General features: G+C 42.1%; 1 protein-coding gene across 1 annotated transcript in view; it reads right to left on the minus strand.

Annotated features, from left to right (window-relative positions):
* Positions 1-4,680: 4,680 nt before the first annotated feature.
* LOC306755759 (poliovirus receptor) overlaps positions 4,681-25,537 on the minus strand; it is a gene marked incomplete at both ends in the record, with an annotated part of 43,703 nt that continues 22,846 nt past the window's right edge. Inside the window, 6 exons of the mRNA XM_079240270.1 lie at positions 4,681-5,246; positions 12,389-12,537; positions 13,153-13,270; positions 13,442-13,735; positions 17,077-17,326; positions 18,147-18,256. Coding sequence (XP_079096396.1) covers positions 4,681-5,246; positions 12,389-12,537; positions 13,153-13,270; positions 13,442-13,735; positions 17,077-17,326; positions 18,147-18,256 — 1,487 coding nt within the window. The remainder of the gene's footprint in view (positions 5,247-12,388; positions 12,538-13,152; positions 13,271-13,441; positions 13,736-17,076; positions 17,327-18,146; positions 18,257-25,537) is intronic.

The raw sequence follows: 25,537 nt of genomic DNA on the forward strand, positions 1-25,537 counted from the left end.
AGTTAGGGCATCAGAAGTGTTTGAGGGGGTGTACATGTCTGCCATCATCTTCTCTTGTTACTAACATGTCCAGGTGAAAAACCTCAAAAAATGTCACCTGTAAAACAGTTGCAGCATCTCAATCATACCCATTATCACAATGGCAAGTGTCAGCTAGCAAGGACAGATGTGCAAAGCAGAGACCCAGAGAGCTCGAGCACAGAACAACAAAATGGCTTCTCATATTCCCGCACTCGGTTTTCACAAAAACCTGTTATCACACCTCTGTTGACACAGACAGATTTATCAAAACTTTAACGAGACAGTCAGACCAGGAAATGAGAGTTACAAAAGAAAAAAAAAAGAAGAAGAAAAGTGTTGGGCTGGGTGACAGACCGTGAGGCCACTTCATATCCTGATCGATTAATCTATAAATCTAATCAGTGAAGATCAATGACTGGCATGTCCATTAAAGCCGGCTCCTCAGACACGGTAGCAACCTCAACTGTTAAAAAGGAAGAAGGAAAGATGAAAATATACCACACAGCAGCACTGGAAGATTTCAAAAATCAATAATTCTTTAATAACAACCAAATATGGAAAAAAATAATAATAATAGAAAGACATGACATTATTTTGTGACAACAGTTCCAGCTCTGCTTTTTTTTTACCCTCTCTTTTTTTTTTCTTTAAAGACCAAAAGAAATTTGAAATTAAAAAATACAAAAAGATAAAACACCTTTACACAGAGCAGTCAATAATAAAAAGCACATTTCGGGGTAAGACTGTTTTGTTGTTTGTATACAGTTCACTTGTATATATGAAGCATATTTGCCAGTTTTGGCAGCAATCACAGCGCAGCAGTCAAGAATAAAGCACTCCGAAAACATAAATTATAAAGCACTGCAAAATAACAGAAGAAGAAACTGCAATAGGAGGAAATAAAACCTTCATGCTTGCTGTCACTGAGTAATACACAAACGTGACACCATAAATTAGTAATTCTGTTCTCTGCTACATATTTATATATTTATATTATGTACACAGGAAAGTTTTTTGTTGTTGTTGTGTGAGCAAGATGGGAAATGTTAAGGCTTTGATTAGTCATCAGATGTCTGGAGCCAAACAAACAGTAAGAGTGTGTGGCTTTCTGAAAAAGAAAACTGCTGGATACTTTGACTACATAACCTTGTGCTATACCCGAACAAGAAATGCAAGGTTCACTAAAAGCATTTTGTCTGACAAGCCTCACCTGGATGTGGCAGCAAAGGTGACTAAAGCACAAGAAGTCGAAAAAAGCATTTTAGACATGAAGCAGGAAGATCAACTCCTGAAAGCACTGAAAGGAGTTCAGTACGGGGATCGGGTCAACACAGTGGCATTATGATGAAAACTACACTTCCTGTCTAGAATAAAGGATGACAGATAAATGATTTCATACACCATTTTCTGTCTAAGAAAGGTCCGCGTTCTGCAGAGTTGACGTGGTCAGATTCTGATCTATTCTGTCTTTCCAAACGGGAAGCAGCATGAGTCCTGACACAACCACTGAGCAAGAACAGGAGAAAGAAGTTTTTCATATTAATGTTTTTTCCCTGTGTGTGTATGTGTGTGTGCGTTGTGGGAGCATATTTGTGTGGGCTTATGTCAGAAGACAGCAGAGTTGTCAGGTATGAGGTGTCTGCTGCACAGTTTGGCAGTGGGAGTGAGCATAATGAGAGCCAGTGAGGGGTGTTTGTGTGTGGGCGAATGTTTCTCTGCATTCTCCGTATGTATATGTACAGCTTGTGTCTTAAAATGCACAATAAAAACTTCAGTTTACCACTTTTTTTTTTTTTTTTTTTTGTTAAACAATGACAGAGCAGCAACTCAGGTTACAGCCCCAATGGCAAAGAGATGTCCCAAAGCCTGCGAGTGTCACCGAGATACACAAACACACAACTATAAACAGAGAGCTGACTCAGATGTAATGCTGATTGTGTTGTTGCACTCTGCCCGATAAATTGTGTGTATTTTTGCCGTGTGCAGAGTGTCAGTCAAAAAGAGGGAGGAAAAGCTACTTGTCCACAAAGAAATTATGTGCTTATTATGTGGAAACTGGGAAATAAAATTACCTGGGAAGTACATTTAAATTTATCCCCAAAATAAATTGATTCCAAAGGTTTGGGTCAACTGGGCTCAGCCTGTTGAGTGTGTTGTGACACCCGAACTACTGAGGTAATTATTCGATTAAAAATTACATTCTGACATCCCTCTCAGACATTTGAACTTTAGGCAAAGCCTGAATGTCTTCATTTTTAATTCCAGGCATAACTGGCTCCTTCAATCTGATATTTACATTTATCTTAAATATTTTCACAAGAAAAATAAAGAAACTTATATGATACACAGACACCTCACATCAAAATGTACATAATTTTTGTCCATTTTTTTTTTTTAACCTTCAAACCAAGTTTCACACCAATATTTCATTTTATAGATGTGACAAACAAGTGCAAAAATAAGTAATACATTTTCATATAGAGTGGTTGTGACAAATCAGCTGTGTTCAGTACATTTACTGTACCTCTGGTTGACAGGACTTGCATTTATGTATAAGCTAAGGCCATTAGACGATAATCCTATCGAACACGCAGGCTTACAATATGCCACATGGTGCTCAAACACTAAATGATGTCTCTATTTTTGTCATGTCCTATGTTTCTCTGTTGTTCTCTTTCTGCCTGTCTGAAGGTTAACAGCCATCACAATGGGAAATATGGGCCGACTCCCACCGCACAGATACAAGGTCTGTATTCAAGTGTTGCTCTGACACCAGAAGGTCAAGGTTAAACAACCATGATAAGAGATGCAGGCGAGCACAGTCATCTTTGCCCTTGGCAAGGGTCCATCATCTTTGACCTTACTAACTGAAGCAAAAGCCAGCCTCAATCTTGGCAGAACTAACAGAGGTCAGTCCAGTCACCGAAACCACACTCACTGGATTCCCCCGCGGAGGTCAAAGGGGAGCTGATTAAAGGGCCAGGAAAAGTGGAAGTGGAAGAGCTTTAATGCATGCTAAGGTACACACCACGTCTTAAACATGGTAGCGGTACAGCAGCCATAGAGTAATTACTTAAGCAGACCTCCAATGGATTGTTAAAAGGATTAATTAACAGACAGGAAACAACCAGCCTTGAACCTGCATCATAACGGGCCATTTCACTGAATGTTACCTCTCCGTCAAAACCCAACCTTTTATGTTTTCCTATCAATTCACTTACTGAGAATCTTCTAATGGATAGAAATCTCATATCATTCACATTGAAACAGCCTTTTGCTAATGCTGATCATTTGGAAGCAAGGTTATGTTACATCCAATCATTTACTAAAGCGTGGGAGGAAGCAGGGTCTCTCCGGGGTGGAGTGAGTGTGGCCAGTCCAGGTGGATTAGTCAGTGCTGATATGTCATGGCGGGCAGGGCTGGACTGGAGTAAGTGGGGCATTTGACACATCGGGAGCGGTAAAATACTCCCCTGCTCTTGGTAGCCCTGACCTCCTCTGTGCCATGGATAAATCATAAACTCTTCATAAACACCGGAGAGAGGGATGAAGAAAGAGAGAAGGGTGGAAGGCTGAGAGTGAGATATAAGGTGGGACGAGGGAGAGGAAACACCACGTCATAAACGATAAGTGGTGGCAATCTGTTGGTCCCAGCTAAGCGAGAGACTTCACGGCTCATTACCAATCAAGCTCCTCCTGTCAGGAGAGCTTTGAAGGGATGAGGATGAGGAGGAGGAGAAATGAAGAGACGTGTTCATCTCTCATCCTCCTACATCCCTCTCTTCATCCCTTGACCCTGTCAGATCGGCTGCACCTCATTCCCTCATCGCTTGTTTACCGTCTCTTACCTCCAGGCACAGTACAAAAAGTTGCATGTGAATACCTTGTTAAGACATTGTTTCAAACTCTCCACAAACTTACTTTGATTAAATTGTCTGCTTGTTGTCATGGCGAAGCCCAAAAAGGACCATGCACTCATCAAATTTGGCTCAGCCCAATTCTCCCAATTCTATTCTTGCGATAATCATCGAGGATCCTTTTTTTTTTATTTTTTTTTTTTTTTATAAGTTTTAGAGGAAGGCAGATAAGCATGAGCAAATAAGCTGTCTACTTCCCTAATACACCTCACGGTTATCGTCTGTACACCAACACACCAGTTACAGCGCAACACATTATCAAAACAGGAGGACGGAGAGTTGCAGGCAACAAACTGTGCAAAACCCTTTTTTTTCCCCCCCAAGTGAAGGTAAGAGAATATCCAAGTGAAATGCCTCCTGTAGTCCATTACCTGACACCCACACTGTAGAGTTCTTCTTTTATTCTGTCTGTCAAGAGTCAAGGTCCTAGTGATACAGAGAGAATGAACAGAAGTAGTGGGAGATGAGTTGTTCTTTTTCTCTTCTGCTTTTCAATTCCTAAGGACCTGAAATACACCCTCTTCCTCAGTCCAGTCTGGGGTCGCACTGTGATTAATATTAGAATACATTTAAAATCAATTAGCAAAAATAAAAATGAGATTTTTTTCTCTACCAGACAGGAACAAGAACACCCCCCCCCCCCAGCCAAAAATGGAAAAAAAAAAATAATCAAAATTCTCAAGCTTGTATTTTCTTTTTTTTTTTCCTCCTCCTCCGTTCCTCTCCTCCTCCTCCTTCTCTTCTATACGTAAACTGCAGTCCGGGAGATGACTGACCCATCCCGCTGGGACTCCATGTCGTCATCCAGGTATTCTCCAGTCATATCGTCCTGGTCGTGAGGCAGGCGCAGCTGAAGGATTGGGGCTCCTCCAGAAAAGTGGTCATAGCTCTCCTCCTCCTCCATCTCATCAAACTTCCTGCTCTCAGCTTCATCTAATTCGTTGCTCAGCAGGATGTCTTGGGCAGTGGGTGTAGTGGCAACAACCTCAGGCCGACCCCCGATGGTGAGTGGCTGGTGGTGGTTGTTTTTCTCTCCAAGGCCTTGATGGGACGAACTCTCATTGTAAACATAGATGGGGCCGTTGTTGTTACCACCTCCGACACTGCTGCCCCCAGCACCTGTGCCGTTCTTGCTTGCTTTCTTGCGCGTCTTCGTGTCACTGCCGCCATTCGCTCGGTAACCTTGCTGCTGCCTGCGGCTACGGGTGACAAGCACGGCAATAAGGGCGGCTACCAAAAGCAGGGCCAGCAGGGAGCCTATAACAGCTCCTGCCACCACACCAGCACTGGATGAGCTCAGTCGAGGCTCTGTGGGAGGGAGAAGAGGTAAAGAGAAAAAAAAAAATGGAAGAAAGAGAAAATGGTTGAGAAAGAGAGAAAAAAAAAACCCAGAGGGGAAACAGAGACAGCATAAAAGGGAGCAGGGAGAAAAGACAGGGAAAGGAGAAAAAAGTAGGGGTAGGGAGATGTCAGTGGTTCTGGTCTGAACTGTATTCAGTCAAGTGTGTAAGAGTGCTGAGGTGTCAGTACAGGCAAGTGTGTATCTGTTCGTGTGTGTGCGTGTTGAGCTTCCCATTACACTGACATTTTCTTCCCTCCCTCAGAGCTGCTCCTGTCCCCGTTCCCACATCATAATGCTTCCCCGTGTTGCCCTTCAACAACCAGGGTCCATACAAGACTTAAAAAAAAAAAAGCCACAACACTAGTTAAAGACAGGGAAAAAGTAAAAATCAAACCACACAATCTCTGAAAATGCAGGGAGTGATGTGTGTGTAGCAGAACGAGAAGCAGCCATGCAGAGCAGGAGGATGGCAACGGCGGATGGAGGATGGAAACGGATGAGGAGGAGGGGTGGTGGTACAGGAGTTAGCAGATGCAATGAATGACAGAGTGATATAGCGGAATGACAACTTTTCCTGGCTGTAACTTCATTCACGGCTTCCTGGAAGACATGAATGAAGAGTAGGGGGACAGACTTGTACTCCTGTCCACTTCTGTTAAACAGACCCTGCCCGAGTGTACTATGTTCAACATGCAGAGCAATTTTTACTGCAGCATCACAAGGTAAGGCACATCAGCCTTGCTCCATATACACACACACACACACACACACACACACACACACACACACACACACACACACACACACACACACACACACACACACACACACACACACACACACACACACACACACACACACACACACACACACACACACACACACACACACACACACAAAAAAGTTAATTTCAATAGAGGTTGGAGAATAAACTGATCGAGGAGGATGTGAGCAAAACTAGGGCTCTGCCACTCAGTATATAGTATTACTATTTTTGCACCTGTATCCATAAAAAAACTCCTGGGATTAAGAAGTGAGGAGTTCCCACATAATTCGTCAACTGTATGGTTTCTCCTACTGCTTTGAAAGTCTCTTCCAGTAATATTAAAGCTGTATTTTAAAGTAGATATTTATATTGCAATAGATATGGATCTTTCTGCAGGCAAACTGCTGGATAGGATTCAGGCTGAGTTTTATGGTGATGATAAAATGTTCAGGATTAGAAACTTGAAACACTTTGATTCTGACCAACACAAGTATGACTTCCTAAAAACTTCAATGCAACTGTTGTCATAAGGACATATTTAAAATGACAAGAACAGTACTGATTTGCACAGCCATTTTTAAGCTTATGACAGAATGGGCTTTAAGTGCTTTTGGTGACAATTCCCAATAAACACATCCAGCAATTCCCCCCTCCATACCCCTCCTAAAGCGGTCATCTATAACTCAGTGGATTGGTAGCTTGGCTGTGCCACTGCCGGAATTAATATTATTTGCAGTCACTGTACTGTGAAGCACTTTTGAAGAAAAATGCCCTCCAAATGACTCAATTATGCTGCATACATGAGCAACGTATCAAGTGAGTTTACTTAAATAGAAAAAAAAATGAATACATTATAATGACAGCTTAGATTTTTATTCCATAAGCCGTTTCTACGGCAACATGTCATCTTTGGAGATTTAAAGAGCGAGCTTACTCTTAGAGAGGAAATTGATTTTTTTTTCTATGTACATTATTCCCACTTTTAAAGGATTCAAAGAATTTGTATTATGCATTTTGCATGGTTTTTTTTTCTGTACTTGAATAAAGTGCCATGTAGAATGATCACGTCACATAGTAAAGTCAGGTTACAGTCTGCCATTCTGAAGTGTTTTTCAGCTCCTATCAGGCTTGAATCAAGTAAAGTCATGGTGAACAAATAAATATTTTAAGTCTAGTCCCTTCACTGACAGTTATCAGGAACCCTCAGATATGCCGAGCATCCTCTCTGCAGCTCTGGCTCTCCTCTGTGCTGTCGGCAACTTCAGCAGCTGCAGAGGATTAACCACAAGACGCTGTTGTTGAAATCCCTGCCTAAATTTGAAAGTATCAAATCAGCTCGATTCTTATTGTCGTTCTTATTTGAAATCCTACAGAAGCCAGCCCTTCTTGTAAAGTGTACAGAGAGCTGACAGAATTACTCTTGTAACGCTGATTCTTGTCAAGTGAGAAAATGGAAGTGTTCAGCTTTCTACACCTGTGCTCTGCTCTTCTTCTACACATCTGACTCTTCTGTTCTCCACTTCCCTTTCCTCCATCTCTGCCTCCACTTCACCAGCTGTCTCCTGCACGCACTCTGTCTCCAGCAATCCATTTCCCCTGTCATCACTCCAATTTACATTTGTACTTCTGTCTTATGCTACTTCTCTCTGCGCTTCGCATGCAACATATGCCTAGGGAAAGAATTAATAATGATGGATATATTTTCTCCTCCTTTGGTTGGTTTCCTCCCACCATTCTCCCAAAGCACACTGGCTCCCTCTCTTAGTATGCTGTGCTAAACAGTCCTATTCACGCACATGAAAGTGAGAGCCCAGACTCAGTGTCCACTAACAGGAACACAAGAAATGCATTATCACCTCTGGCTCTGTAGCACTCCACCACATGCAACATTTCAAAGTCTGTGAAAACCTTTGGACTCGCATTAAATAGAATTACACTCAAATTCTATATCGGAGGGCGCCCGGGTCCAGTCCTCGAGAGCTACTTTCCTGTAACCTTTAGATGTTTTCCCTCTCCAACAACCTGAGTGAAATAAATGGCTCATTTCCAGGCCTCTGCAGAGCGGAATGACATGTATGAGGGAATTTGACTCAGATGTGCTGGAGAAGGGATCAACTAAAAGTTGCAGGATTTTAGCTCTTGAGGAATGGACATGGGCATCTCTATTCTATATGCAAATTCTCCATAAGTACTTCTCATCCAATTATTTTTAATGTGTCGCTCCTAAGTCACTTCTTAAGTGCCGCTTTCAAAGTCTGTGGTGGTAATTCCTTTTGTAGGATGATAATTCATGTTTTATTCCAACCTTCTTCAGACAACACTTGAAAAATTTAAAAGAGAGATGTAAAGGAGCCAGCCCAGACTTCCAGCACAGACCCACTAACAAAGCACCAGTGGAATTTATTTAAATGGGTGAGAGGGGGGGGGGACATCTTTTAAACACATGCTGCTGGATGAGCCAGCAGAAAGACTGCAATATGCATGGTGTGTGGATAACTGGAGGAGAAAGAAAAGAAGAAAAAAAAAACCAAACATGCACAACTACAGTAAGTAACTCTCCCAGCCCTCCCCAAACACAGACAGCATACTGTGGATGCCAAAAGAATCGCATGCTTCTTAAGCAGTCGCATACAAAATGACTGTATGCTTCAAATGACCACGAGTAATGAAAGAGATGGAGCGGAAGTAACAATAACTGCAGCTTCCCAAAAACATGCGTGGTCACAGTCACATACACACCCCCACACCATCATGGTCATCAGTGGTCCCATTGTGGGCTGGGCTGCACCTAGAGCATAGCTCAGTAGTACTCTCAGTCATGTTAAGTTATTGAACAGAGCTCCGTGTGTGTGTGTGTGTGTGTGTGTGTGTGTGTGTGTGTGTGTGTGTGTGTGTAGCACAAATGTGTGCGCTAATGAGGGGTGGGAAGGGGGCCAGTCGCAGGCTGGAGGGAGACTTGGCTCCATCAGACCTGTTCTCTGGCTGTTTTCGCATGGCTAGAGACACACACTGACAGACACAGTCAGATGCAGGCAGTCCCGCGCATGCACACACACCCTAACCCAGCAGGAAAACAGCCAAGCCCCTTGCCCTTGAACTGTCTCCTTGGATGAGTCTGAAAATGGGTGAGATTGCACTGAATTGAAAGGAAATCTCTTCTCTGTTGAACTGAAGAGCCGCTCAGACCACATGGGGGGATTCAATCCGGGGCATTTAACTTTTTCCTCTTTTTTTTTTTTTTTTTCCCCCCAAGTTCAGCTGAGCTACCCCTTTTAGGGCCGATGAGAGGAAAAATAAACTAAGACCGAAGATGGAGGAAATCTGGGTTAGCCACAGAAGAACCCCCTGAGAGTAGCCGAAAATGGAGGGATGGATGGAGGGATGGAGACTACTAAGCTGTGATTAAGGAAGAGCTGTTGCTATTTAAGAGTTAAGCTCAGAAAGAGCGGGAGATATCATGGGTATAAGAGGGAGAGAGAGAATGCTGGGGGCAGGAGTCGCTTCTCTGAGCATGGAGCTCAGCATAGACTTGCGGAGGCTGAAAGACAACCTGAGAAAGATAAGTAGGATGAGGAGAGAGCATATGCTAACTGAGAAGATGAAAGATGCAATGAAAAAAGCAAACTGCAGCCAAATAAATAGTAAAGGGAGAAATAAATCGAAAAAAAGGAGAAGAGGGTATGTTTGTGTGTGACTAAGCAGTGGGATCGAAGATGAAAAGAAGGAGAAGAGAGGCCATCCATCCCTCTCTCTGCCCCCGTGTGTGCACGGTACGACTGAGGGCAGAAGACATGAGTTAGAAGACACACACTTGTGAGTGGATTTATGTTTGAGTATGCGTGTCATGCAGCTACGGGGTAGGAAAGAGTGGGGGACCTGCCGTGCAGCAGGTGTTGACCATTTCACGCTTGTCTGGCCCCCTTAGCCCCGTTTGTCTACACAGGTTCACATTAGCCTCTACGGGTCTGAATCACACCCGATCTGGAGTCATTGCACAGCTTTCTTTTTATTTTAGGCATCATCCTCTCCATCTTTCTCAACAAGGCTTACCATTTTGCACACTTCTTTACTTCACTGCACTTTTCTCAACCCTCTCAATATGACATTTGCTACTTGCCTTAGTCATTTCTTAACTACTGGCATATTTAGCTTGCATCTTATCCTCTTCCTTCTCCTGCAAATGAGTAAGATTGGAGTAGGATGGAGGGAGGAGGTGGTTGGCAGCAAGAGAACAAGACAAGATGGAGGAGGAAACTGTGGGAAGTTTAACATGGGAGGAAACAAAAGAGACCTAAAAGAAAATTATTGTGACAAAGAGGGAGGGGGGGAGTAAAAAGAAAAATGGGGGAGGAGGGGAAATGTAGGATAAAAGACAGAGCAGGAGAGGTATGGATGGCGGAGTGAGAAGAGAAGCAGTAGGGAGCTGAAGCAGCAAAGGGTGACTGATCCGCTCTGAGAGGCTTGGAGAGTGACAGAAACACACGCTATGCTGAGAGATAGCGGAGGCCAATGGCTGTGGAGATAGGATTCAGTGGCACAAGATTCCCATGGGAGTTTTAAATGCTGTCAGCATCACACTCTCCCTCCATCCCTCATGCCTTTACCCTCTTCTTCTCCGACTAAAGATTGCATGCTGGCGACGATTTATCCCGGTGCACACTCCCTGGCTTTGTATTCTAAAAGCAGCAGTTTCCGTCTTTCTCCCTGGATCTTTGCATCTTTCTGGCTTGTTGCTTGTAAAACACAGCAGGAGACTGATACCCTTTGTGCTACAGAGGCCAGTTATACTACAACTATATGCAGCAGAACAGAGTGGCCCCAGAGGAACCATGTTGCATGCTTGGGCACCAGTAAGAGCCAAGGGACTTGAACAAAGATGGGAAGGATGAAAGGGGAAAAAAAAGAACTATAGGAAGAGAATGAGGCAAAAAATGAGGGCATGAAAAGATGGGGTAGCTTGACGTAGGTAGCAGAGAAATACCCCCCATCCTATCCTCGTAAGGGACAAGGTTTACCCCCCTGTCAGCGGAAAATATCTTCAGGTTAAGTGCTAGCATGCGACAGAAGAGTGGAAGGAGATGCATTTTGTATGAAGTGAAAAGCTGGATTGAACCCTGCTGAAAGGTACAGCTAAACTCTTGAGGAACAGAGGGGGGTTGAACGAAATGGCCTGTTTTTCAGTCTAACCGGAACTATTCTGTATGGTTCTAACCCTTTCCATAAACTATCCAGCACATGGATGCACACACCTGAAGAACATACATGAATTACACAAATGCAATGTATGAGTGAAAGTTACACAACAAAATCCACTTTAAATCCAAGTCAAAAAGGTCATAAGAGAATGCATCTCTTTTAGTGACTACAGCTTGTCTTCAAGAGTCTGGCTCTTTAAAAACACTGGTCATTTGACTCTCCAAGTTCCTCCTGCCACTACTGATAGTCAAGAGCACTGCTGAGGATCTGCTCAAACTGATCTGCAATCATGTCTTCAGGTGAGAGAACTGTTTTCTCTTAAAAAAAAAAAAAAAAAAAAAAAAGCAAAGTGGAGCACAAACTGCTGACTTATGGAACCTTTGATAATACAGTTCATAAACAGCATGCAATGAGATGTGAAGAAATGGCATGCACTGCTAACAGCAAGCGGAGAAAGAGACATATACAGCAAAAGCAGAAAATGCAAACGCAGATGATAAAAAACACCACAACTCTCAGATATTTATACACACCAAGGACAGAGCAGCTGGACCCCCTAGCCCTACACTAAACACCCAAGACAGCCGTCAGCACGGCAAATGCATATCAATCTGTGTGTATTTGTGTGTGCATGCACGCAATTAAAAACAAGGTGTATCCCTGGGGAAGCCATAATAACACCAAGAAATGTGTGACTGGTGTGATGAAAGAGCAGTTGGTTCCAGTTCACCAATTCTCAGGATATAAATGTTTTCATACACAAGCCTGAGGAAAGTTTACATGATGAACGGATTTTAAATGTGCATTTCATCAGATTCCTGAAAACCTCCCTGCTTTATTGATGCATTTACCATGGATAATTTATCAGCTCATTTGGACTTTTGCAACTTGGGCAAATTACAGCATGTTCTGTCCAAATCAGTCATGAGAACCAATTAATTGGATTTGTGACACCAGCTTATTGTATTACAGGGAAGTGCATAAAAATGGCTTCTTCAGATAAAAGTGATACACCAAACATTTTGCATTCGTGTTTCAAATCTAAATGTAAAATCTGATCTCACCTGCATTTCAGTGGACATTTTTTGCATTTATTGTGTATTAATAAACCAAAGAGTGTGTGCTTGTTTGTGTCTCGCAGCTCACCTCTGACGATGACTGTGACCTGACTCTTTCCTGTCCCGATGGAATTCTTGACCTCACAGACAAAAGTGGCGTTAACGGTCTCATCTACTTTCAGCACCTTCAGCTCATTGCCGCTGATCTGCACCGTGTCTGGCATCTCTCCTGACATGCTGCAGGGACATGGATGTGAGAAAAGAGAAGTGAGAGGGCCAAAAAAGGAAAATAGGACAGTTTTCTGCAGAATGAGATGAGCATTTATAGAATTGTGCTGCATTGTGCAGTGTCATCAGACTTCACTAATCTTGATAGGCAGTGCAAAACCAGTTGGTTTCCCATCCTGCCTAAAAGACAATCCATTGTTACAGTGCTGGAAAATGCAATAGGGATAAAGGGAAAACCACAACTGCAAAATTCATTTTTAAAGTCTCATCGTTCCCTATTTTTGTGTGTTTATGTGTGTGTGTGTGTGTGTGTGTGTGTGTGTGTGTGTGTGTGTGTGTGTGTATTTCAGTTGTGTTCATCATACAGAAAAAGGACAGAAGGAGTCACACTTTGTTTCTCATTATGAAAGGGTTAAATCTGGTCACAGAGTCCATTATGAGAAATTATACAGCTATCTCCATAATCAAGAGCACACAGTTCTGCAGCAGCAATAATAAAAGCGCTGATTACAGCTCTGTGAGGATTGTGGACCTGCGAGTGGAGGGCTAGGAAGGGAAAATGGGAGAAATCAAAGCTTGGTGCCGCAAAAGACAACAAGGATTTTATAAAGTCCCAGTACTCACGTTTTCCAGTTGACAGTGGTTGGTATGGGGTTGGCTTTAGCCTCACAGGTGAGAACGACATTTGTACGACCCAAATGCCAGTTATGGTCATACCCCTGTATTTCCACCTCGGGGGGATCTGGGGGCGGACAGATGAATGGCAGGAATGAGGGTTGGGGTGATGTTTTGGGAGCAACACAAAAAAAAAAGGGTTCAATTAAAATTCCAAGATTTGATACTGACATGCTTTATCACATTGTGGACATAAAGATAAACATGTGTGTGTATGTGAGTGTGTGTGGTGCCTTACACTGAATGGCTAGCTTTAACGGAATGCTTTCTGGTTTGACCTGGGTCCTGTGCTCCACCACGCAGCTGATGTCTTTCCCGTTGTCCGCCGGTGTGGGAACCAGGCGGTACTCGCTGTTCACCGTCATCGTGTTATCAGACCCAGCTTCAGTAGATGTTGTTGCGTTGCCCTTGGCTGTGGTCACCCAGGAGATCTTTGCAGCAGGGCGACCATTTAGAGACTGACAGCGAGCCACCACAGCCGGCTGAGTGCCAGCCTCTACTGTTACAATGGAGGCGGAATTCTGAGGCTTGGCTGATGTGATGCATCGTGGAAAAGATGCAGCGGTGGAGGATGCAGACAGAGAGACAATAATTAAAGGAGGTAGAGATAGATTAAATGAAAAGACAACTGAATCAACAGCCTGGAAAAGCAAACATACCCCCCACCATCCACTCAATCTCTTCCCTCTTCAAAGCCTTGATTTGACTAACAATTACAAGCTCCGGTGCAAAATACATCCGAAACCTAAATCTTCCTTCAGTCTGCCTCCCTTCTTCAATCTGTACCCATCATCCACCATTGATAAACCATTTCCCAGACTGGTCCAGTAAATTTCCATACACAATTTCTAAATCACTACAATGCAGTCAACCCCCTTACTCTACTCACTCCTCATTTGCCCTCCCTGATACTACTGTAGGATCAGAGGAGAGCAGGCAAGACAGGAGCTGACAGCAGGCATGACAAGCAGCCAGATCAATACCCTGCCTGAGGGAAGGCAGGGGGGAATGATAAGATGGAGAGAGATGAGAGGAGCAGAGGCACTGTTGCAGGGCCAAGGTTAGACCCCTGGTTCCCTTACATTAACAAGAACACAAGTGGTCTGATGATACCATTTATAGTTGCAATAAGATGGAGCTGCAAATGCTTTTAACCTGAATTTTACCTCTGACAAAAGAACACATGAGCGGGGAACCAAACAGAGAGGTAGATGAGAACGCTCCACATTTATGCATAACTGCAAGGTAAATATGCAATTTTGTACATTAATTATATGATAATAAAGGAAAAACGCTTATAAAACAGCTTCAGTTTGCCTTGGCACAGTTTCAGAGAGTCTGTGGAAACTCAGCTGGAGAGAATGACTAAATACAGAACAAGAGTTTTGGCTAGAAACGGCCATTTAAACTTGTAAACACAGTTGGGCAATTTCTCAGAGATTTTCTATTAAAAAAGATATTGATAGAGTATGAAATACTGAGAGATTTCAGCTACAGATATTAAATAAAAAGTAAGTCAGAGTCGTCCTGGACTTGACTCCTCTGCACCTCATAAAAAAAAAAAACACAACTGGCACATGAAAACTATCTAACTTAAAAGACTGCTGTAGTTTCAAAAGAATAAGAAATTTAGCTTTTGTTTCAAGCTTGTTGTGTTGATACTGGTTAAGGCCCAGCGGTGTAGGAACTAGTACCACCATCTAACAGCAAGACTGTCACTGGTTTGAGCCTCGTCAGGGGAGGGGCTTTTCTGTGCGGAGTTTGCATGTTCTCCTTTTGTATTCATGGGTTCTCTCAGCGTAATCTGGCTTCCTCCAACCATCCAAAGGTTAACTGGTCAGTATACTCTCCTGAGGAGTGAGTGTATGCATGAATGACTGTCTCTCTGTGTTGGCCCTGAGAAACAGTAGCGACCTCTCCAAAGCTCACCCTGCCTCACCTGCTAATTTCTCTGATTGTCTCGCAACCCTGAATTGAACTTACAGATAAAGAAATCGAATGAATAGCTGATTGAAGCCCTAAAATTTAAACTGTTTTGTAGATATACTTTCACTAAATTTTTTACCATGAAAATAAATATCTTTAAGCATTTAAATTACTTAATGGTACACCACTGCCTTATTTAATATGCACTAATCTGTGTGCATGCAAATTAATGCTTGTTAGCAAAAACATGTAACAAGAGTTATAAAGCCACAACTCACTGTGATGGATAAAAGAGCTGCTATTCTGCCCAAAGCTGACATTGTAATTTTCTGCATTTTCTGTTTGATTTAGTTTTGCTTAAGACGACTTGTGGTCAAATCAATGGAAATATGTCTTTCACTTTATTGTTTCACCATTAAATCCTTGCAGTTGTAATTATTTCACATGATCCTGGAATTTCCCACCGAAACCATGACCTCAACAACTTGTTTATGATGGCACACAGTGTCATCAAACATTGGAGGTTAAGGTACTTTCATAAAAGAACAGAGGCTCAACTTTTGGTTTCACTTTGAAATCGGACAGTTCTTCCTGCTCTCCTTACATCAGCTTTAATGTAAAAGTCAGACTGGAAAAATCCCTCTGTCATTTCCTCCTACAAACTCAGTTTTGAACAGCATGTGTTATCACTGAATCTATTTTCCTGGTCCAATCCAGGTCCAAATCTTTCAAAAGTGCATACCTGCTGGCTTGAAGTGAAGTAACCACTACCTATTTTTGATGAAATTGAACTCATTTTTAGCAGGCAGTCATTTCTGTTCTGAGCCCGTTTTACTATACTTCTGAAAGTACATTTTTCTCTCCCTCTTTCTAGGATGTAATGGTATGACATCATTGTATATGTTTGTTCAAACAGTTTTGTTTGACGCTCTCGCGGTTTGCTGCCGCATTTATACCATTGAAGGATGTAAAAACGATTGGCAATGTGCGCATGAACAGCAATATCCAACTACTGACATCAACATAACAGGTTTACATCCGTGGCAGAGAGATATTCCATTCAAAGTTCCTATTTAAATTACATCATTCCATTCAATAATGTCTGAACCCATCCATAAACTTAATTATAACCGATATCCTTTAAAATATGAAGCTATAGGCTACTTGCCCCTCCCAAACAAAACTGCATCTCATTTTTAACCTCAGTCCGTCTGCCCTGCACTGAGCTCCACTGGCGACAACGTTGCCAGATCTTGTGACAGTAACAAGCAACACAATCTATTAAACAAACCCCAGAAGAGGCAATTGCTGCCCATGAAAAACAAATCCAAAGTTGCTCACAATAACCAGAGCAGAACTTTGGACTTAGGAAAGGTCCTAGCAAAGCATTTCCACATAAATCTGGAAAATAAAATGGCTTTCTTTTTCTAAGATAATTGAGCAGGTCTTATTCCAGCTCATATCACATTGCTGGCCATGTAATTGTAGCCATTAACGGACCATCAAATAAGACAAATAATTACCTAATTGGCTTTGTAATGCTGTTTTCAGTTCCAGTTTATGGTAATGCTTAATCTTATTTGTTCTTAATGGATTAGACACAGTATATGATTTTATATTTATTTACAACTTTTTTTTCTTTTTTTTTTTAACAAATAGCAGTCAAGCTTTGGTTGGTCTAGTCTTATTATATTCCTGCTCCCACATAAGCAGCTCTCAGTTACAGAGTAGGAGAGTACAGTGGTCCGTCTTTCTGGCTGAGGAGCAGCTCTATAGCTGTTGAATAGCAAAGAATGACTGGAAAGGCCTTGATTCAAAAGCCACAAATAAGCCAAAAATCATTCCACTAACATAGTTTTTCTGCTCCATGTGTTTTAAAGAAGCTACAGCTTTATTGTAATTTCATTGGAGATGTTTATAATATTGTGGATTAAGTTAGTGACCTACCCAACATGACCAGCTGAGTGATTCCCTCCTCATGGCCATCAGGGAAGGTTGAATATTCACAGATGTACTTCCCCTCATCCGTCATTTTGACGTCGCTTATCTGGATGGAAGGGTTGAGCAATTTTGGAGGACTGGGTACAAATGTGATCCTTCCCTTCACCGGTGATTCGGGGTAGTTAGGCTCAAAGTTAGGAAGAAATACGGCGATGTTCATCCTCTTTGAATCCTTTGGCTCATAGAGCCATGTGATCTGCAATGGGGCATGGACAGGGTCAGTGGTCAGGAGGAGTACAGTGACAGAAGAAAACAACAGGCCTCATTTATCATGGCATTGATAAACAACACAGAAGAGCATTTTAAAATATCTGCATTTTAATGTAAACGCCCTGGGACCATGCACACAGCATCACAATCAAGGAAGTGGAGCAGGTATGAATATGGATGAAAGTATATCCAAGAGCAGTTCTCTCTGCTGTTCATCAAGGAAACAACAGAACTGTGCACTTCCACTTCATTGAAATGCAACTAAAAGTGCACCTATTATCATTTTCAATCCCCTAAAGCAAAATTATGCTCAGTATTGTTTGTTTGGAAATACAAAACATTAAGCCTAGATGTGATAAAAAAAAAAATAAAAAAAAACCTATTGCCAGCCCTAGGATTATTTCTGTGGGCTATGAGCTGTTAGATTAAGGCTTAATTTGCCAGATAAAGAAGGCATATGGACCTGAATCACAGTTCTATTAGTTGATATGGATTGCTCTTCACTATCTGGATAATAACATTTTTAAAACTTCAGAATCAAGTAAAGGCAAATGAATAATTTAATGTACTGAAAAGCATCAAAACTGTGTATTATGATCATACCTGACACCTGTTCATTTTAACTGTGAAGTTAACTGTAATCCTGAGCAATTTCAACTAATTGTTTCGTGTCTAGTCAGCAGAGTGAGCTGCAATTTCAGAATGAAAAGACATTTTTATGAGAATTTCAGACCACAAACTCAGTTTATAGTTGAGCTATGTGTGTTAGTGAAGAGAGACAATCAAATTTGCTTTATATGTCTGACCATTGTGAGCTGCACTCCTGTGGCATCTGTGAAGGCACAGCGCAGGTTGACTGTTTGGCCAGGATACGACAACACCTCTGGCTCTACCTTCACCTTCTGACCCGATGTTCCTGAAAGAAACAAAAAGGAGAAAGAAAACATTAGCTGCAGTCATTTCCTACACTGCAGGAAGAAGCAGAGAAAGGGAGCACATTTCGGTAGAAAGCCTCTTGATGATAAATGAGGAAGTGTCTGGTACAACAGAGGACAGTATTAGTGAACCCAGGCAAGTAGGCCAAGAGTCTGGTGTCTCTCCATGAGTGAGCTTGTGTAGATAGAGTGGCCAAAAAAAAAGATGGGGTGATTTGGGGGAAGGAAAAAAAAAAAAGGATGAAAACCAGTTCTCTTTTGCACTGAGGTCATAAATCACCAGGATGGGTTTTGCTTTCCTGTAGTTTGCCATTTGCTGTGCCGACACATTCTTGTGTAACAACAGAGTTAAAATAAATACGCTTTAGTTGGTGTGTCGTGTCAGTGGGTGTGTGAAAGAGCGAAAGAGCTTTACGACGACAATCTGTTCCTGAGTGTGCGTGTGTGTATGCAAGGCCGTGTGTGTAATCCATGTCTCTGTGAAAATGTAATTACTTGTATGAATAAGCACACATTAGTGGATGTCAGCAGGAAGGCACCTGTTTTAAGTAAGAATGGATTACCTACAGGTTCAGAACTTTAAAATGTCTGTGAAACGCATGCATGTGTGTATTTACTATAAAAAGCTACCTAAATAACAGGCCCAGTGAAACAATTCCCCCTAAAGAGCAGGTACCTGTAAAACTAGTTCTACCAGTTAGTCCTGAGCCGAAACCATTGCATTGAGACTAATATGAACTGGAGGATTGAGGAACACACACACACACACACACACACACACACACACACACACACACACACACACACACACACACACACACACACACACACACACACACACACACACACACACACACACACACACACAGAGGCAGATCCAAACACATGAAACCCAAAGGCTAGAAGATAAAAGGGCAGAGCTGTCTTTCCTTTTTGACGAGCAATAAACACCACACTTTCCTCTCTGGGGAGATCTAATATATCAATAGAGACGAAGAGAAGAGGGAAGAATGGGTGAAAGACTGAGTGAGAAAATGGAAGAAAACAAGACTTTCCTAGAATAACATCAGCTCTCCCTGGGCCAGCCCAATTTACAATCACAAAACAACCCCCTTGTAGCCACAGAGGAACCTCTGGACAACCACTAAGCAGCCCGTGGGAGCAGCACTGAGCCCTTTTGGGATGGAAAGCACAACTTCCTTTTTTTTTTTTTTCCACCCTCTTTGGACAATTTGGAACATACATGCATGTCATGAGAAGGTTTAGTGTAGAGGCTCCTGGCTTGTAATCTTTCAACTGTCTGAAGCATTTAGTGAGGATCAAGCTGCGACCCACTGTCAATCTACCTGAAATGGTCTGACTAACTGCAGATTAGCTTTGGGAATGGGGGCTGTGGTCTGGTTACTAAATACTGTAGCTGGAGAGGGGGAGAGGGGAACATGGGATGAAAGGTTACTGAAACCCCTTGACTACAAGGCTTGATTATGGCACATGGACGTAGTTTGCTCGACATGTCAGAGGTCATTATGCTACACCATCTTCCTCATATGTATATTAATGCAAATCAGGGAGCACGTACTCGCGCACACCCCGTGTCCACACAACATTGTGAGGGCACGGCTGAGGCAGATTCGCTGTCTGTCATATGAAGGCAATAAGAGGAGAGTCAACACAGGGCAGCTCCTGTCAGAGCTCAGACGAGAAGCAAGGTGGTCTTATGAGACTCTATCCAACCCTCAGGGAAATGAATATTACACACAAAAAACAAACACAGCATCCCCCCCTTTCAACAGCTTTAAAACTCCAACCCCGAAGATTCAGGGAAAGTATCGTTAGAACAGTATACACCAAGTGGCTGCATGAAAGTGTGTGTATCAATATGAATGAATATTTTTGGAAATGTTGAGGCAAGGCTGCACTTGAAGAAGTTGATGTCAGTATAAATATTTAGAGCATTGGTCAGATAAAACAGAAGGCACAAGCTGATGGAAACTTGGGGAATTGGAGAATAAAAGCAAAGGGAGAGACGGGGGGGAAGACAATGGGAGAGTTGGAGATGCAGAGAGTGGGAACAGAAGCCTTGTGTCACCACTGCTCTACTTTACAGTAGCTCTGCAGTCTGTAGGTGATGTACAAAAACATAAAAACAGACACACACGATGGAACGAATGCATATACACACACGGAAACTAACACTCAACATCCTCAAGTGCCAAGATGTCAGCAACCTAAGTAATGTCACCTATCATTACGTCTTTAACACCCACATGATGTGCATACACACACACACATACACACATTATGCTTGTGGCGCTGTGACAGCTCTCCCATATCAACATAGTCCTCTCTGATCTCCTGCCTGGTCACGGTGACATTTCCATATTTCCCACCATTCGTCTGTGAAGAAGAAAATGAATCGGAGGGGAAGTGTGCTGGAAAGATGGAGGGATGACATGATGAGACGAGAGACTGTCCGGGAATACCAAAGCGATGGGAAGACGAGAGCTGAGGAGAAGGATAAAGTGCGAGGAAAGTGGGGATGAAAGGGTGTGAAAAGAGCGTTGTGCCAGGAATAGAGAATGAAAGAGGGAGCAAAAGGAGAATGTGTTGAAAGGAAGAGGAGGGCATGAGCCAAGGTTAATAGGAGACGGTCGAGGGACAAAAGACATGGAGGAGAGAAAGAAAAACATAAGAAGAAGATGCAAGGGGGGGGGCAACTAAAAAACGGAGAGTTGGTGGTGGGGGGCGCACAGGTGGAAAGAAACAGAGCGAGGAGAGGCAGATGAGGGGAGAAGAGCAGCAGTGAGAGACAGGGTAGACTATCATACCTGACCTTGTGAAATTCGCAGCGCTTGTGAATAGAGAAAAATAGACAAATACAGTTCGAATGAGGGAGAGGAAATGGGGAAGAAAAAAAAAAAAAAAAAAAAAACAAATCCTAATTTTCTCTGCAACCCATTTGAGCCAGCCGTGGCTTATAAAACCAACACACGCTTATCAGTCTATGTCCGCCTGCCTCGCTGCTTGCCTGGATGACTCCGACGCCTAATAGCATTCATGTCCTCTGCCTGATCCCCTCAATGCTGGAGAAAAGCACAACGTCAGGGGGACAGGGAGCTCAGGCCATCAACTAAAATATCTAATGGCCTTCAGAGCTCAGTGATTCTGCCATTTCATCAAGCCAGTGGCTAGGCCCTGTCAGGTGGGCTACAATGAAGCTTCCAGACGCTCCATGATCTTGAAGATTGCTTCCTGCACATCCATTGTGTGTGAGTGTGTGTGGAAAACACCACAAGAGAAAGAATGTGGGTGTTTTTTCCTCTGACCCATAAAGGCAGCAGTCTCCATAAGCATTCTGGGTGTTCACTGAGCAAACTTATCCATTTCCATTATTTTCTTGTTACTGTGCTCACACTCTCTTCTCCTGAAAAATATGGGTTTGATGTAAGCAGTATGAAGTAAGAGAGATAACATCTCTCTGTTACAGGGGAGCTATGATTTCAAACAAACCTCACAAATCCCACAACTTGCTATGTTTTGCAACAAGTATCAAGATAAGAACAAAATTATTACTCTGTATCAACACTGAATATTAAAGTTTAACATTAACTTGCATACTCAGTGGGCTCAAAGTACATAGTGACCCCAGCATTCAAACTAAAAATGATGAAGGCTGATCATTTTGCCATTTCATTGTTATATCTGGGTTATATTCTCAGCACAACAATCTGTGCACTGCTGCACTGGCCTTGAATACAAGTGGTTTCTGAATGAAAGCGCTGCCAAATAGGGAGCTTTGAGAAGCTCCCAATGTGCAATTTTGTGTTTTTTGAGACACTGGCACAAAAACCAGATCCAACTCCAAGATTATTATTGGATTTGTAGTTTTGTGCTGTGCAGCTTAAACTGTTTTGAGACAGTTGCATATTTTCCACTTCTTTGGATTCTTCATACTGAATAGCGCAGCTGAAAGAAAGCTGGACTGCTTTAAAGACTTAAATCAATCCAGATCATTCCATTTTTTTTTTCTCAGTCTGAATGAAAACATGGCTGAAAATTTTGGAGGATTTGGTGATGACCCTGGTGGGAGTTTGTCTTTTCACCTCCTATAACTGATGTTTTCTGCAAAACTTTTGCTCTAGTTTCAAAATCTAAAAAGTTTTTCTTTTAAAAATCGCTTTTTACAGCCCAAGTTGTGCTTTCGTGCTCTCTTTTAGATACTTCTAATGTATGTTGGTATGAAACAGCATTGGGGCTTTTGTTTAAGGACTGTTATAAAGATTTTATTGTCTTTAAGGATTTAAATAGATGACCTCAGTCTATCAACCTGTATTCATCATGCCAATCAGAGCACTCTCACCAGCTAGGTGGTCTTTAGAACTTAATACAAAAGACACATCTAGAAAGGTATCCTTACTGCAATGTTCCAAAAATGATCACAGTATAGTAAAGATGTTTTAACATAAGTACAAACATCAGTCCTTTAATGAGGGCTGCATTCCACTTTTGCTTTGTGCATGTTCTATATAGAAGTGGAACACGGGCCTTATTAATACACCTGAGACACCACTATGCATGCAAGTATTTGTTTATCAGGAAAAAAGTTTGGACACATCTACACATTCATTTTGACTCAGTGCATGTCTCAAAACTTTTAATTGGCACTGTTTTATATGTCATATCTTTATTGCAGTATTCTGCTGAGATAATGCAAATCACATGGTTTTCTATTATCATGCAGTCCCACAGCTGCAACATCCAGAAAACAAAAGAGGTGATATTTCTGTCTGGTGGTTGTCTCTGATTTCTGAAAAATGCTTACCTTTTTATACATGATCGGTTCAAAAGCCATGTGTGAAGGCCTACCTCTTCTCTATGGCAGCGGACTCAAGTTAAGTTCAACAATTTGGCTTTATGTTTACTTTTTGCTGGAAGTTATGCCTGTATGCATAAAAGCCAAACAGATTGCTGACAAATGAGTGTGCCATTTCAATCGTATCAAAATTAACTGCGCAGCTCTATACTAATATTTGATATTTTAATTAAAAATATTTATTGGTTTTGAGCAGGACAGTATAATGTAGCAATGTATCAAATTTATGCAAAGCAAAACAACAACAAAAAATAAATTTAAAAAAAAAAAAAAAAAAAAAATCAACAACAACACCCCCCCCACCCCGTCACTACCAGAGTAATGCATTCAAACCAGGACCTGGGTTTGGTCACATGCAGCTATACTACTAGCTTATGATCACAGAGCTGGAAACGCACACAAGATAGGTCCCCATATATCCTCAAAGGCACCAGGAGATTGTTTTAACGAACACTTAATTTTTTCTAGTTTTAGGGAAGACATGACGTCCTGCAGCCACTGTGTATGAGAGGGAGATAGTTGATATTTTAAATTCATTTGTTTATTTTAGTCCATATACCAAAGCAGAAAGTAAAGGTCGGATGTCTCATTTTTTGTCCATCATATTGAGCTGCTTTTAGCTTTTCACCTCAAATATTCTTAAATGCTCTTCTTGACATTCAGTAATTTTTCAGTTTTTGTTGCTGCAATCCTGGTTATTCACCTGCTTTCAGTATAACTGTGCTTTGGAAATTTAAAGATAAACTGTATTTAAAAAAAGGGCATTATGGGTGATATGTGTGCAATTGTACAATTTTGTGAACGTGACCTCAGCTGCTCTGATGATTGATTTTTGTTGGACGTTTCCATTTCTTTTTTCCAAAACAGACACCGCAGTGGCTGTACTGCTGTTCTGTTGTAATGGACGTTATCAGCTGGAATCTGGAAGACAACCAACCTGAACCTGCTGTCAGCGGATCCAATCTCTCTCTCTCTCTCTCTCTCTCTCTCTCTCTCTCACACACACACACACACACACACACACACACACACACACACACACACACACACACACACACAGAGAATGTGCATACACAGTGCTTGCACACAGACATGCAGATGGATAGTTTGACATGCAGGGAGGAGAGTTCGAATGCAGCTTCACTTTGACAGGCGAAACAATTTGACAAGCCAAGAATAAAACTAGGAAATGAAGACTTGAGATGCATCTCGTCTTCTCTTTGACCTTTCTGCAGGGCTTTCTATAAGGAGTCAATCAATAACACATGGGAAAGCTACATTAAGATGTGGCCAGTGTGCATTATGGACTTCTCAGGTGACATCCTATCATACTGTATTCACATTTTACACTTTTCCAGGAAGCAAAGGAGTCGAACGCACGTTGGTTTGATAAAAGAAGCTCACTTCAAAGACTTTATGGATACCACATGAGATAAATGCTCAAATCACCACAGATGACCCATCAAAACAGAAAGAAATACAGGTAAAAAAAATACAAAAAAAACCCTACATGTTTGGTGTTACATTGGAGTTGCATGGAGACAGGAGGTAAAAACCCACCTCTGTGATGCAACATGAGCGGGAGGCGGGGGGGAGGTAAAGCAAAAAAGGAGTGCTACATTTCACTTTGTTCACACCGACATGATGAAACATCTGATAACAGACAGAGTTAACAGTGAGAGAGGAAGACTCAGACAGAAATGAGGAAGGAAAGCAGAAACGCATGAAATGTAACAGAAGGGGAGTGAAGGAGAAAGAGAGGTTCAGAGGGAGGGACACTGGGAGACATGAACAGGCTTCAAAGTGCCAAGGAGAAACGAACAGCTGGAGGAGAGATCTGCGCCGGGAGGTGTGTGTATTTAGTGAGTGTGTGCATATACAGATGCATCTGTATACTGATGCATCTTCCTATTCAGTCATCTGTTTATAACAAACATGCCCTAGGACTCAAGCGGATATCATTTGCAAAAAAATAAGCATTTGCCAATTCAATTAAGTGTGTCAACGTAATGAAAAAAGACCCAGCAGGGGAGTTTAAAAACTCTGAATAAGGGTGTAATTTCATATTTTTGAGAGCCGTATTCACTTCAGCTGAAAAAACCAAATGTGCCTGCATCCACTTCCAGACCACGACCTTCCACTTGCCTTGAAACTAAATCCATAGACTATGCATGAATTCAAGAGTAAAAGGAAACTGGGAAAGTAGGAGAATTCACAATGGGACCTCCAAAGCATTTAACTGTATCAGTCCTGACATGAAATTACACACACAAAAGCTCAGGCATACACCACTCTGTGAACCTTCATCTCTCATCCACCATCTTCAATTTTCTGGCCATAAGAAAATGTTTCAGGTCAGACTAGCTGCTGCTCAAACAGTTGGGAAACA

This window comes from Telmatherina bonti (assembly GCF_933228915.1).
Source record: "Telmatherina bonti genome assembly, chromosome: 5".
In the NCBI taxonomy this organism is placed as follows: domain Eukaryota; kingdom Metazoa; phylum Chordata; class Actinopteri; order Atheriniformes; family Telmatherinidae; genus Telmatherina; species Telmatherina bonti.